The 16390-nt window shown below is 39.8% G+C and overlaps 1 protein-coding gene across 1 annotated transcript in view; it reads right to left on the reverse strand.

The window, feature by feature from the left end:
• tenm4 (teneurin transmembrane protein 4) overlaps positions 1–16390 on the reverse strand; it is a 1643409-nt gene that overhangs the window by 87334 nt on the left and 1539685 nt on the right. Inside the window, exon 21 of the mRNA XM_059964502.1 lies at positions 1968–2087. Within this exon, the coding sequence (XP_059820485.1) occupies positions 1968–2087 (120 nt within the window). The remainder of the gene's footprint in view (positions 1–1967; positions 2088–16390) is intronic.

Raw genomic sequence — 16390 nt, forward strand, 5'->3', positions numbered from 1 at the left:
TCATCTCACCCCGTCTCTACGGTGTATTACACACTGATTTCTGATTTATATCAGATCTGATGAAAGGCTGACTTTGTTTCTCCCTCCAGTGATGCCATCTGAACTGCTGAGAATTTCCAGTATTTTCTTGGTAATTTTCCTTGCTTTCTTTGTGAGAGAATGAGAAACATGTGCCCGGAGCTGGAGGAAGCAGGGCAAGTGCTTATTGAATACGTTGCTTCAATATTCACCAGTGAGGGGGACCTTGACAAATGTGAAGACATCATAGAACTGTCTATTATGCTTGAACATGTTGACATTAAGAAAGAGGATGAGCTGGAACTTTTGACACACATTAGAATATATAAGGCCCCAGAGCCAGATGGGATATACCCCAGTTTGTTATTAGATGTGAGCAAAGAGGCTGCTGCATCTTTGGCAATGATCTTTGAGTACTCAATAATCCAACAGTAGTTGGCCTCATTAACAATGAAGAAGGGACAGTGTACAGAGAGGAGGTGGAGTGGCTTGTAGAATGATGTGAGCACAATAACTTGAATCTCAATGTGGACAAGACCAAAGAGATGACTCTGGACTTTAGAAGGGTTCGGGTTAGCTACTGCTTTCTGCACATAAATGGCTTTGTGTAGAGAGAATTAGGAGTACCAAGTTTCTGGGAGTGCACATAACATACAATCTCACTTAGTTCCTCAACACCACTTCTTCAGTCAAGAAGGCACTGCAGTGCCTTCACTTCCACTTGAGATGAGTGAGAATTCCTCCCATCTGTCTCCCTCTGCCATTCTAACCAATTTTGTACAAGGGCATCATTAAGAGTGTCCTGACCACCTGCACCACCGTCTGGTATGGCAATTGCATGGCATCTGACTGCAAGACCTACAAAGAATTTTGAAGACTACTGAGAGGAATATTGGGATCTCTTTTTGACTCATCCAAGATATTTAACAGGAACACTGTGTATGCAGGGCTCTTGGCATTTACTTGTATACCAACTCCCTCATCTTCAGCCCTGTCAGTCTGGTTCCCACCCTCCAATCAATTTAGTCCCAACAAACTTGCCTGCAAGGATACTGGTCTCCCTTGGGTTCACGTGCAGCCCTTCCTTTTCGTACAGGTGATACTTTCCTCAGAAGAGATCCCAATGTGAAATCCAGCCTCCTGCACCACTTCCTCAGACACTCATTCATCTGTATTATCATCCTATTTCTGCTCTGACTAGCACGTGGCACTGGACATAATCCAGAGATTACTACCTCAGAGATGCTGCCCTAACTCTCCATACTCACTGCATTGGCCATTGGTGCCAATGTGCACCGTGACCTCTGGCAGCTCACCCTCCCTCTTGAGAATCTTCTGCAGCCACTCGGAAGCATCCCAGACCTGAGCATCTGGGAGGGAACACCCCACCCTGGCGTCATTTTGCAGCTATGTAATCTCCTGTGCGTTACCCAAACTATCGAGTCTCCTATCACTACTACAGTGCCTGAAGTTACCTTTCCCTGCTGAGCCTCCGAACCGGCAACAGTATGACTGGCCTGATTGTCCATCCCCCCCTCCCCCACCCACGCAGCATCCAATACTTGTTGCTGGGGTGAATGGCCTGCACTGGCTGCTTACTCCTGTTACTTCTGCTGGTAGTCACCCATCTACCCTCTGAAGCTTGCACTCTGAATGTGACCACCTCAGTAAAAGTCAGTCTTTTTACCAGCTCAGTCTTTCACTTCTTACCTGGGGATTTGGGTGCTATTGACAAAAAGATGAGCACAGTGCCCGTTATGGGTAGCATCAGGTCATCTTGAACTGACATGCAGAGCATCGAAAGGAGTTGGGAAACTGCACTTATCACTAACTTCAGATCCTCATGACCTTTCACCTTTTGTTGCTGGGGGGTTGGAATATAAGCTCACACAACACACTGCATGTTTTTTCATAACATTCTGACCTTTGACACAAAATAAGCTCCATACCTGCCATCCTGCCGGCTGATGGTGTAACCATAGTGGGGATTGTTGACAAAGCTGATATTAACACCAACCAAGGGGGTACCGTCTGCTGTTTCTACTTGGCCTCGTATCACACATGTATGGCTGTAAGCATCAACAATAACACATTGAAATTAAATACTAAGAACTGCCTATGTGTATTACTAAACATTTATGACTTACAAGCATTCTGATCATGAAGACATCCTTCAAGTTCTCCTGCAGATAGTGTTGTCCTGTCTGTATTTGTCCTAACTAGAACTACGTTGAACACTTGAGAGAAAACTCAGGGATAAACCTTTAAATGTTTTGCAAATACATTTACTGTTGTCTAGGCCCACCCCTTGTACAGGGATACAAATGGATTACAGAAACATTGATGAACTCCAACCATGAAGACGGGAGTTGGTCAATGGGAGCTAAGGGCGCAAGAAGAAGCATTTACTGCTGCCTTTTATGCATTCTCCTCTAAATAAATAATTTAGTGTCTTTCTGTTACACTTAGATGCCCCAGATAATAAAGTGCATTAGTACAGAGGTATTCTTTACACATATCGAAGATAAATATATCCAAATGTGCATTCACTGTATTAATATCAGCTGACAATACAGACAAAACAATGACAACTTTTATTTACAGAGGATGTCCTCCCATCACTGCATAAGACATGGGTGGACTTCAGCAAAAATATTACTAAAATACTGATAAATATTTTCCTGATAATAAATTGAATTGACTTTATTTCTTACACCCTTCACATACATGAGGGGTAAAAATCTTTATGTTACGTCTCCATCTAAATGTGCCATGTGCAATCATAGAAATTTATAATAATTTGCAATAACTAGAATGGTCAATGTAATATAGTGTACACTCAAATCAGCATGAATTCATCAGTCTGATGGCCTGGTGGAGGAAGCTGTCCCGGAGCCTGTTGATAATACAAGACAAAGATCTTCAAATAACTCACCCTGTTTTATGAGTAAATTTTGTACTGGTGTGTTATCTTGTATCATTTGGAAAATAGCATCTATTTGACACATATGGCTTCCAGCTTATTAGATCTTGCAAGGTTGTATTATTCACCTAAGTAGCAATCTATTTTCAGCAGAAACTTGGACCTTCTTGATAAATGCCTTTTGCATTGAAGGTGTTAACAGTTCCACATTGTTAATACTTCCATTGTCACTCTAGTCTAAAATATGGTGGTGCCAATAAAAGAAAAAATAAAAGCAAGCTTGTGAACCTTGTCAATCACTGCCGAGACAGCCTTTTGCATTCTATCCAATTGTGAAACCAAGCAAGAAGTGTCAGTACAGGATGAGAAGAAGATTTGAAATATATATGTTTATAATAATGGACAAAGGTTACAACCAATTTACAACATAACCAAGTTATTACTCTGAAAATTGAGATATAAATGTTGCAGGGGGGAAATATCATTGTTCTTTTCCTATTCATTTACAGGGTGGCCAAGGCAAGCATTTACCACCCTTTCCTAATCGCCCTTATGTCACATCACTCAGTATTTCAACAAATGAGAATCCAGCACATCGATATTTTCATCCAGGTTGGTGCTAACTCATTTGTTTCACATTCCCATTTTATATTTCATATTTTCTTTTGTAAATTGTCATTCATTATACTAAGCTTCAAACACAGCTCAGCTGATGGTTCTGCTGTTTATCTTTTCTGTTCTGCTTCCCATGGTCAATATTGTTTTTATACTATGAAAACAAACAATGTTGATGGTAAAACAAGTGTAGTTTAACCAAAATTCTAAATTAAAACAAGACCATCTTCCTGCTTTTTATTCCATACCTCATAATGTCAGCTCAGTGTTTTGTACTTTTTATGACCTCACCGATATGCATCAATATCTTGAAGGATTCTTAGATCTCTTTTATCCTTTCCATCAAAGGTATGAGAGCATACCTCATGCCTTCTACCAAATGATCTCAAGTTACGTGAGAATTAGCTTGCCATGTATTTATCCATTTTGAAAGTCTACCTACCCTATCTTTGCTTTGGTATGACTCCTCACACTTTTGATATCATACATTCAATTCCAGATAAATACGCATAGATAGTGGGTTCAGCAACGATATCTGAAGGACACCTTCTGTTGGTCTGAGAAATTTTACTGAAGGCCTGCTAAACATTGCTGCATTCTCGCACCACTGAATTGCCTTGAATAATACCTCTGCAGTTCTTCAACAGGTTCTGTAAGATTGATTAAAATTGACCTTCTGTTTAGAAATCCAGAATTATACTTTTATTTTCTCTGTTTGCCTTAATATCTAATTTCTTAAAAACAACTTCAATGTGCTTCTTACCACAGATGTTAAGATAACTTTGTCTGGATTAACTTCACCTTTTTTCACTGACAGGATTATTCTGACTGAATCAGGTTTATGATCACTGATTCATGCCATTTTTTGTTATGTGTTAGCAGCAGAGTGTAAAAATTACTATGTTATAATAAAGAATAAATAAATTAATTAATTAATAGTACAAAGAGGAATAGTAAGGTGGTGTTCATGGACTGTTCAAAAAATTAATGGCAGAGGGGAAGAAGCTGTTTCTAAAACATTGAGTTTGGGTCTTCAGGCTCCAGTAGCTCCTCTGTGAAGACAGTGATGAGAAGAGGGCATGTTTTAGACCGTGGGGGTCACCATCTTGAGGAACCACCTTTTGAAGATTCCTTTGGAAGACTGCTTGCCAGTTCTCTAGGACCACCCTTTCTCCTAGTGAAAATTTATGTAGAAGTGCTACTGTACTGGCTCTCTCCTGCATAGTTTCTTGACATAGCCACTGTTTCAATTCACCATTTTATTTTATTTTTACTTATTTGCTGCAAATATCCTTTTTGTCTTCCTCCACTATGTTGGCTTTCCCAAGAGACATCATAAGATAATAGAAATCGAATCATGCAATTGTATGGCACGCAACGGGCCCTTTCAGTCTACATCAGCCATGCCAATCGTGATGTCTATCCAGGCTAATCCCATTACAATGCATAATCAAAACTACCTAATGTATCACTGGCCACCAGCCTATCCGCCATCAAGGACATATATATAGAAAGGTGTCAGAAAAGACCAGCAATGTCATGAAGGATCCCTTTCACCCTGCTCATGGACGGTTTGTCTCACTCTCATTGGGGAGGAGGCTATGTAGTATCCACATCAGGAATACAAGACTCAAAATCAGTTACTTTCCTGAAGCAAAGTTCAAAGTAAATTTATTATCAAAGTACATATATGTCACCATATACAGCCCTGAGATTTGTTCACTTCTGGGGATGCTCAGTAAAACCAAGAAACACAATAGTCATTGAAACACTGCACCCAACAAGATGGACAACCAATGTATAAAGGGCAACAAACAGTGCAAATATTAAAGATAAAATAACAATAAATATTGAGAACGTGAGATGTAAAGTACATGAAAGTGAGTCCAATTGCTTTGGGAACAGTTTAGTGACGTGGCAAGTGAAGCTGAGGTGTTAGCCAGATAGTTGAGCGGTAATAAATGTTCCTGAACCGGACGGTGTTTGTCCTGAGACTCCTGTACCACATTCCTGATGGCAGCAGTGAGGAAAGAGCCTGTCCTAGGTGGTAAGACATAGCAGTAAGGCTGATCAATACCTCCACCCACTAACCAACCCCACCACACCCCCCCCCCCCCCCACCACCACTACTTTATCACTTCCTGTCAGAGTCACCTTTGTGCAGACACTCTTGTACCTAGCATCACTTTATGGACATACAATTAATCTATGTATATAAGCTATGTATTTATATCGATTGTGATTTTTTAAGCTGAATTGGATCCAGAGTAAAAATCATTTCATTTTCCTTACACTTCTGTGCTGCAAATGACACAAGTAACATTAAACAGTGTTGAATCTTGAATCAAGTCCATATCACTCTATGCCTTTTCTATCCAAGTACCTTTCCAAATGCCTTTTAAAGAACATTTTTTACTGTTTCCGTCTCTACCGGATCCTTGTTCTACGTACCCAGCACCTGCTGTGTGAAACACTTTCAAAATTCTCTCCCCTTACCTCAAGTCTGTGCTCTCTAATTCTCGACTTGCCTACCCTGGAGAAAAAGATTCTCACTATCCATCCTATTTGTGTTCTTCATAATTGTGTAAACCTTGTAAAGTCACTCCTCAGCCTCCTACGTTCCAGTGAGAACATTTCCAGCCGATCCAATCTCTCTCTATCACTACAGCCCTCTGTTCTAGGCAACATTATGTCACCATGGCTACCGCATCCTTCCTGTAGTATGGCAACCTGAACTGTATACAGTATTTGAGAAATGGTCTAATGCTTCGAACATCTGCAACCTGATGTCCCAGTAAAAGCTATATATTCAGTGCTTCTGCTGTTTTGTTACCTTGTCACCGTCACCTCTTTAGTTTCTCTTTACATTTGCTGCACATGACAGCAGTCCTCAAACAGCATTTCTCTCTGAGGGAGGCTACTGGCTTTCCTTGACAGCTTCATTTTATGACTGAAAGGTCAACTAAGCAGAAGGTTCAAGCTTTACTTCAGCATTTTATTGCCCAACTGGCTATGTTAACTAGTTTCTTTGTCATATCAGTCCACTCCAATCTTTATTCCTCTGCTTCACAACATTTCAGGAATTCTTTTTTTACATTTTGACTCAGTACAGGTATTTTTAATATTGCTTTCCTAGTCTGCTTCCTGTGCATTCCCTCCAGCAGTATTAAAAATAACCAAATCATATAACAACCACAATTCCTTTTGAATTCAAGCATTCTTCAACTAGAAGAGTTGAACTTTGACTTTCTTTATCAGAACTGCAACTTGTTGCACTCTGAAAGCCCAGTGAAGTTGATGCAAAATCACCTCACTAACATGATGCAACCAACGTGATAGCATTCATTCATTTAGTAACCAGCTCAAAATGAGTAGCCTATACTCATCAAAGCAGGCGGGGCAGAAGAGAAGCCCCCGGATTCAAAATGTTAATAGGCTGATTCATTGCTTTTCATTACTATTAATAGTAAAGAGTTAGCTTTAGTACTGCAAATGCTAAACAAGAATTCCAGAAACCAGACTCCTGTTTGCTTCTTTGCCTCTCAAGCTATCTACTTAACTTGTAAGTTTCGATTCACGTTGAATTGTAATTGCAAAGGTAGCAGCATATCTCACTCATAGCGTCATGTGAAGACTGAGCTCCAGCGGACTACTTGACTGAGGCAAGAGTGTCATAGCTATACATATTTGATTTGACTTGTATTTTATTGAGCATCAAACCCTGGATAATGTAGAGTTGTGGAATCCACAGATCCAGCTAAGGGCTATTGTGTCAGACAGAGGTTATCGCTTGAAAGTCCATAGAAATAGGGTAAAAATAGTGCTCTCCAAAGTCATGAGAGAAATGGTAAATGTTCGCAAAAGGAATCTCACAAAATGTGGAACAGGGATAGTACCGTGAAGACTTCTTAGTTGATGGCAAAGAGTTATACTCTGCATTTGGAAAAACAGGGTGCACAATGTGAATTAGAACATCACTTCCACAAGTATTTACAGTGACAATTGAAAGACCATGGAGTGGACATAATGAGCCCTGAAAGGGCAGAGATGGAGTCAGATTCAGAGTATTAAATGACACAATATATCTAATGCCAATCAGGCTGATTCTGTGCAAGAATACTTGTTCAATGTATTTATGAGGAGATGCTAGTGCTATGGCAACTTGAGTTGGAAGTGATGCATTATATACTGCACTAATGGAGGCAGTACAGTTAAAATCAATAATTTTGTGCTATTGACAAGAATATTCTGTAGATGACAGCTGATCCTCTGTCTCAATGACACATTGCTGCTCTCTTCCCATACCTTTGATGATTCTTTTATTCAGCAACATGGCCTCCATAACCTACTGTGGTGAAAAAAATCTCAAAATCTAACCACCCAAAGCTTAAAACAAATACCTCTTCACCTCCCTCATAACTGCTTTACCCCAAATGCTGAGCCTGTGACCTGGTTGTAGATACTGATAGCCAGTGGAAATATTTTTCCGGCATCCAGCCTGTTGGACACTGTCAGATTATGTATGCTTCAGTGAAATCTACTCTAATTCTATTAAACTGGATTTTTAAAATTGTTACACAAGGATACCTAGATTTTCTAATCCATCAGCAGTTAATTAATAATCTGCCTTATTTATTTGGCTATCAAAATGGATAACTTCACATTTACGCACTTCCTATGTATTTGCTGACTAACTCAACTTGTCCAAATCACCTTGAAGAATTTTAGTTTCCTCCTCATATTTGCTCTAATTTTTCACAACTAACCTCTTACGTGGGACTTTATAAAAGCGTTAGGCTATAGTCGGTCAACAATCAGAACAATTTTAAAGGATAACAGATAAAGTGAGAATAATGGAGCATGTGAAACGCCCTGCCTCGATGAAAGCTACAGTTATTACTAAGCAACGGAGCGGTTTAATTATTGGAATACATACGTTTCTTAAGTGTTTTATATGCATAGAAAGGTAAAATATATACTAAGACAAACGTTTGACGAACCGATGCTAAATAATACTGGATGCACTTGTTCCGACTTATGTACAAATCCGACTTAAAGACGGACTCAGGAACGGAACTCATACATAACCCGGGGACTGCCTGTATAATATGGAGGCGGGGGGTTGAGGTTACTGCGCTTCCTGTCCTGGGTACCTTAGGGAACCATGTCCCATAGACAGGTAGAGGAGCATGGTAACTATCTCCAAAGTTCATAGTTCATAGTAAAATTTATTATCAGGGAACAAACATGTCACTACAAACAACCTTGAGATTCTTTTTCTTGTGGGCATACTTAGCAAATGTATAGAACGGTAACTGTAAACAGGATCAATGAACAACAAACTGTGCAAATATAAACATATTGCAATAAATAATGAGTACGAAATAACAAGATAAAGGGCCATTAAGTGAGACCTTGGGTTGTGGGACACTAGAAATAGAATGAGTGTAGTTATCCCCTTTTGTTTAAGAGCCTGATGGTTGAGGGGTAGTAACTGTTCTTGAAGCTGGTGCTGCGAGTCCTGAGGCACCTGTACCTTCTATCTGATGGCAGCAGTGATAAAAGAGCATAGGGTGGTGGAGGCTCTTTGATGGTGGATGCTGCTTTTCTCTAGCAATGATACATGTAGATGTGGTTAATGGTTGGGAGGGGGTTTTACTCGTGATGTCAAATCCAATACCTTGAGCAGGACCGCCACTCAACGGCATTGGTGCTCCCCTACTAGGCTGTAATACCATACCCTACACTTTTATATCTTATTGTTGACCTGCACTGCACTTTCTCTGTAACTGCAACACTTTATTCTGCATTCCGTTCTTGTTTCCCCTTGTACTGCCTCAATGCACTGTAGTAATGAAACTACCTTAATGACAGCGTGAAAAGCAAAACTTATCACTCTACCTCGGTGACAATAATAAACAAATTTACTAATTTATATTCAAAGGGCAAACCTATCCAAGATAGACTACATTATTTTGGATGGTGGTTCCTATCCCAGAGTAGGTTATTATTTAGGTAGGATTGTTCTTTGTGCATGATTGGGCCTGTTGCATATTTTATTCAAACCAAATAGGTATGACACTGGAATACCCTTCCTCCCTGGTCTCCATCAAAATTAGCATGGGTCCCACATGGATGAATTCAGGATTTATTTTCCCCAACTTCTGGGCAACAGCACAAGTTTGTGTGTCATTCACTAATCATTGTATTAATAATTATATCACTACATGTGGACATGGAGAGGATGATTCCTGTAGCGGGGAAATCTAGGACCAGAGGGCACAGCCTCAGGATAGAACAACGCCCCCTTTAGAACAGCCAAGAGGAGAACTTTCTTTAGCTGGAGGAGGGGGGGGGGGGGGGTAAATCTGTGGAATTCATTGCTATAGATGGCTGTGAAGGCCAAGTCATTGGGTATATTGAAAGCAGAGGTTGACAGGTTCTTGATTAGTAAGGGTACCAAAGGTTATGGAGAGAAGGCAGGAGAATAGGGTTAAAAGAGCGAATAAATCAGCAATGATGGTGGTGCAGACTTGAAAGGCCGAATGGCCTAATTCTGCTCCTATGTCTTAGATAGGAGCAGAATTATATCAGGAAGTCTTATATCAGGAGTATGAACTTTTTTGAGTGTGCCCAAATTGGCAATAATCTTCTAAAATAGTTCTCTAGCACACTATAGCACACAATTTTGAGCAGAGATGATCATGATAATCATTCTGTATTTTTTAATTATGGGTGGGGTCTAAAGAATGAAGGTGCAGCACTGAATGCCATTTACCAACAAAATTTTGTGCATGATGCCATAGGGGTGCACCACCCCCACACAAGATGATTGCAGTGAATGGCCAGAAATTTGTTTGCAGCAATCAGCTGCTTCACCCTGAGTCAATTATTAAATACCATATATTGATTATACTAAAAGCAGGGCTATAAATAGGATTAGTATTCGAATGGATGGATTGAACAGAATTAACTTGATTGCAGAAGCAGTCAGCTGATATTTTTACACAGCACAGTAAACAGGGTTGTGAATACAAATGTTTCTGTTGTGTTGGAAGTGAATACCAACATGCAATGGTAGGCATAAACAAAGATCAGACGTTACTAGCCGTGGTATTTTCTGTCTGGGTAGATTTTCGTGAAAAGAACATAATGCCAAAGGTTTATCATAAAATATTTCTGTTATCTTCTGACTAAAATTATTAAGCAATAGGGAAGTGTGATTCCTGAAATAGAGTGCTGAATGTTGTATCTGAATAAACTTGCATTTCTTCTGCCAGGAGGAAAAGGATCAATAATAAACTGAAAGCTGACTAGAGAGTTCCAGCTCTTCATTATAGTGATAAGAATTTTGAAAAAATATTTCTTGGATCTTCCTTTTTAAGTGAGTCAACACTGATCATGTATGTTGGCACATTTGCATGATCTGGCATGCAGCTAAAATGGGATACAGTAATTAAGTTTTCTGCGTAGTTAAAACCCAGCCAGTAAGAATAATGTACTCTTGAAAGGACTTATAGTACTGTGCAGAGTCTTAGGCACAGATATATAGCTAGGGTGCCTAAGACTGCATGGTACCGTAGTAATTTTGTGTATTGCACTGTACTGCTGCAAAAAGAAAACAAATTTCCTGATATAAATGAATGATGACAAACCTGATTCCAATATGGATTTCTGATTAAGGAAGGGGGCAGGGAGAGGGAAATCATGGCTGGGAAAACGAGAAGGGAGCGGGAAGCGCCAAGGAGACATTATCAATAAACCAGTTGCTTGGAATCAAATGAAATTGCCTGCCGCAGGACTGGCCGTGTCTATAGCTACGCCACCATCCCTACCCCTGACACTGCTTCTCTGTCATCTGTCCCACACCCCTCCCATGGTGCTCCACCCTCACCATTCCCAACATCCTTTGCTCCCACCAGATTGACAAACTAGCTCTATGCTCCACATTGACAAACACAGTACTGTGTAAAAGTCTTATGAACCCTAGCTAAATATATGTGATCTTTGCACAGTACTGCATAAACAGAAAATGCTGGAAGCATTTGGTAGATAGCATCTTTAGAAAGAGGAATACAGTTAATGTTTCAAGTCAAAGGCTCTTGTACATACATAGCTAGTCTGGTGAGAATTTGTCCAGGGACAGTTCTTTGTGTGAGATGTGGGGACTCTGGGAGACCTCCGGTCTTCTGATAACTACATTTGCATGGTGCATCCGGCTGCAGCTCCTTAGAGACTGTATTAAGCAATTGCAGCCGCAGTTCAATGACCTTTGGCTCATAGAGGAGAAAGAGAAATAGATAGGAGTCACAGATAGGCAGACACCTTTAAGATGCAGGAGGCAAATAGCTGAAAGGAGAGGAAAAGGGATTTGGCAGCCAGTGCAGAATATCCCTGTGGCTGTTATCTCAATACTAAGCATACTGCTTTGGATACCATTGGGAGGGGACAACCAGGTGGGGGTAGCTGCAGCAACTGGATCTCTGGCATTGTCTGGCTCTATGTCTCAGAAGGGAATGGGGAGAAGAGGAATGCAATAGAGAAATTGAATTTCTTAGTTACATGCTGACAGGTGATTCTGTGGACATGGACAGAGACACCTGGGTGGTATCTTGCCTTCTAGATGCCAGGGTCAAGATCAGGTCCACAGCATTCTAAATGGGGAGGGTGAGCAGCTGGAAGTCATGGTGCATAATGGTACCAACAATACACAGTAGGTCCTGAAGAAAGAATATAGGGAATTAGGTAGAAAGTTAAAAAGCAGAAACTCCAGGAGATAATGATCATAATACGATAGAATTCACCCTGCAGTTTCAGAAGGATAGGATAAAGCGAGATGTATTTGACTTACAGTGGAGAAAAGGGACTTACAGACAAGAGAGAGGAACAGGCTAAAGTTAATTGGAAGGGAACAACAGTAGGAATAATGGCAGAAGTGCAATGGATAGAGTTTCTAGGGGAAATCTAGAATGTGCAGAATAGCCACATCCTAAAGATAAAGAAGTATTCTAAATGGAGAACGAGGCAGCTGGGGCTAACAAAGGAATCAAAGACAGTGTAAAAGCAAAAGAGAGGACATGTAATATAGCAAAAATTGGTGCAAAATTAGAGGCTTGGGAAGCTTTTAAAAACTAACTGAAGGCAACTAAGAAAACCATAAGAAGATAAAAGATGAAATATGAAGGTAAGCTAGCTAATAATATAAAAGAGGATACCAAGAATATTTTCAGATCTCTAAAGAGTAAAAGAAAGGCAAGAGAAAGGCTGGAGAGGTAATAATAGGGGACAAAGAAATGGTGGACAAACTTTGTAGGTATTTTGCATTGGTCTTCACTGCAAAAGATTCTAGAAGTATTTCAGAAATCTGGGCAAGTTAGAAGATAAAAGTAAGTGTGGTTGTTAATACTATGGAGAAAGTGCTTGGGAAGCTGAAAGGTCTGAAGGTAGATTCAGTCACCTATACCTAATGGACTACACCCCAGGGTTCTGATAGAAGTAGCTGAAGAAAATTAAAAGACATTAGTAATGATCTTACAAGAGCAATAGATTCAAACTGGTTCTGAAGGACTGGAAATTTGCAAATATCACTGCACTCTTTAAGAAAGGAGGGAGGTAGAAAAAAAAGAAAATTATAGGCCAGTTAGCCTGACTTCTGTTGTTTGGAACATGTTGGTATCCATTACACTGGATAACAAAGATTTTGCTTCCTGAATACCTTTAGGTGTATCTTACATATTTTGGGCTACTGATCAGGAAAATCAGCATGAAATTTCCCTATCACACAACATTTTTTGAAATCATTTATGTTTATTATTTCAATTCATAATTCAAGTCAATTAAAATGTTGCCTACAATGTAAGCTGTAAAGTTTCCTATATTGTCCAGGCATGTTTAGGCGGTGTGGCTGCTGCATAGCAGGACAGGTTTTAGTAATAATTATTGGGTTCAGGACTGTAAGGATGGAATTTTCTATCACCAGGTACAAAAATTTCTATGAAGGATTTTGATATTTGACATAGATGCTTCCCAGAATAACAGATGCCAAGATTAACAAAAGCATTTTTGTTGGCCCAGAAATCAAACAGGTCACCAATGACAGGCAATTTGAAGAATTTCTAGTGGGACCGGAGAAAATCACGTGGAAGGCATTCAAGGAAGCTGTTGAAATTTTTCTCGGCATTTACAGAGCACCAAACTACACGCAGCTGATTGAGAGCATACTTCAAGTATATAAAACCATGAAATGCAACACGTCACTAAAGATTCATTTTCTGCATTCCCATTTAGACTTCTTCCCTGCAAATCTTGGTGCTGTTAGTGATGATCATGGTGAAAGGTTTCACCAGGACATTGCGGTCATGGAGAAAAGATACCATCAAAGCTGGCGAATATTGTTGGACACTTAAGTGAGAAGCCTCAGACACTGAGTACAAATGAAAATCGTTAACAAAAATGTTTTTAACTTAGTTGAACTATTGCAAAGCATCAGCACCATTATGCGATTAAGCACATTATACTCAATAGAAGTTAATTTGTTGTTTCTCCAAATTCCTACGTGATACAAGTAGTCTGAAATTATATTCATGTTCATCTTCAACCAGTCCATCATAAACAAAAAAAATTCTGAGGAATCAACACTTCTGAAAAAATTTGTTGTCGAGTGTTTATTAAGGATGAGGTTTTGGGGTGCTTGGAGGCACATGACAAAATAGGCCAAAGTCAGCATGGTTTCCTTAAGGTAATTCTTGCTTGAGAAATCTGTTGGAATTCTTTGAGGAACTAACAGGCAGGATAGGTACAAGAGAATCAATGGACATTGTTTACTTGGATTTTCAGAAGGCCTTTGACAGGTGCCACACATGAGGCTGCTTGCCAAGATAAGAGCCCATGGTATTACAGGAAAGATAGTAGCATGGTTAGAAGATTTGCTGACTGACAGAAGGCTCAGTGTGAGAATGAAAGAGGCCTTTTCTGGTTGGCTGCCAGTGAATGGCGCTGTTCTACAGGCGTCAGTTTTGGAACTGCTTCCTTTCATGTTATACGTCAATGATTTGGACGACGGCATTGATGGTTTTGTGGCCAAGTTTGCCGATGACATGAAGCTAGGTGGAGGGGCCGGTACTGTAGAGGATGCAGATGGAGACTGCAGAAAAGCTGAGACATATTGGGAGAATGGGCAAAGAAGGGGCACATGGAATAAACTGTAGGGAAATGTACAGTCATACTCTTTAGCAGAAGGAATAGAGACACAGACTACTTTTAAAATGGGGGAGAAAATACAAAAATCAGAGGTGCAAGGTAAGCTTGGGAATCCTCATGCAAAATTCCTTCAAGGTTAACTTGCAGGTTGAGGCAATGTTAAAGAAGGCAAATGCAGTGTTAGCATTTATTACAAGAGGGATAGAAAATAAGAACAAGGATGTGAAGCTGAGGTCTTACAAGGCACTGGAGACCACACTTATCGTATTATGAACCGTTTTGGGCCCCTTATCTAAGAAAAGTCATGCCGGCATTGGAAAGGGTTCAGAGGAGATTCACAAGAGTGATTCCAGGAATGAGGAGCATTTGATGGCTTTGGGTCCGTACTGGCTGGAGTTCAGAAGAATGAAGAAATATATAGAAAGGCCTAACTAGACAGAGTTGATGTGGTAAGGATGTTTCCTGTTGTGGGTGAGTTTAGACCCATAACAGAGGGATGCCCATTTAGAACAGAGACGAGAAGGAATTTCTTTAGTGAGAGGGTAGTGAATCTGTGGAATTCATTGCTATGGATGGTAGTAGAGGCACTGGGTATATTAAAAGCAGAGGCTGTTAGTCTAATTAGTCAGGGCATCAAAGATTATGGGGAGAAGATGGGAGAATGAGGTTGAGAGGGATAAATGGAATGGTGGAGCAGACTTGGACTGAATGGCCCATTCTGCTCCTATGTCTTACGGTCTTGACTTGAACTGTATTTTCTCCTTCCAGAGATGCTGTCTGACTTGCTAAATGCTTCCAGTGCTTTATGTTTTTTTCATATTTCCAGAAAGTGGCTTTAATCCTCATCTGACCACATCATGAGTGATAATGTCTTGCAGAGAACAACAAATTTCACATCATGTAAGTTACTGAGGATAATTCTGGTACTTGGTGCTACAACTTAATTTTGATTGTTGGCATTTTGTGGATTACTGTAGATATTTTCAATGTGAAGTTTCCAAAGCAAGAATGAAAACATGTGTAACTGGAATGAAGTTTCATATTCCCTTTAAAGTTCCTTTATCTTTTTATGGTGATCTCTTATTTACACAGATCTTTGTCAATAATTTCATTCACACCCTCATTTCAAAGTGTGGACATCTTTCCAGTCACTAGTTGTGGTACTGCTTCCATGTTGATTAAATAAAGATCTCACCATAAGCCTATTGATTTCAATTTGAAAGGATGTTTTAATTCTGACAAAAAGGTGATAGGTTAATTTTGGAGAGAGTTTACATCATTTTATTTTGCTTAGTCATTTAAATGCTGTAGACATTTCCAATGCATTCCAGCGGTGGCACTTGCATCATGTAGCCTATTCTTGCAAAACATGACTGAAATTTGTGCAAATTAGGCTGCATGATCCACAACTAACAAAAAAAATCTTAAATCCTTATTTAAATTGACTTAATTTGCATTTGCCCTCAAAACTTTAATCTAACCTTGTTCACTAATAACACTGCCAGAGGAGTTGCCAAACAATCATTATTTTGCTTATAACAGGTCCCTCAAGGGTTTATAAATGGCATGATATTCATGCAGTGTGTAATATTTAAGTTTAGCTTCTGTCAATTCTGGCATAAATTATTACTTCAG

The sequence above is a fragment of the Hypanus sabinus genome, chromosome 3, assembly GCF_030144855.1.
Source record: "Hypanus sabinus isolate sHypSab1 chromosome 3, sHypSab1.hap1, whole genome shotgun sequence".
NCBI lineage: Eukaryota > Metazoa > Chordata > Chondrichthyes > Myliobatiformes > Dasyatidae > Hypanus > Hypanus sabinus.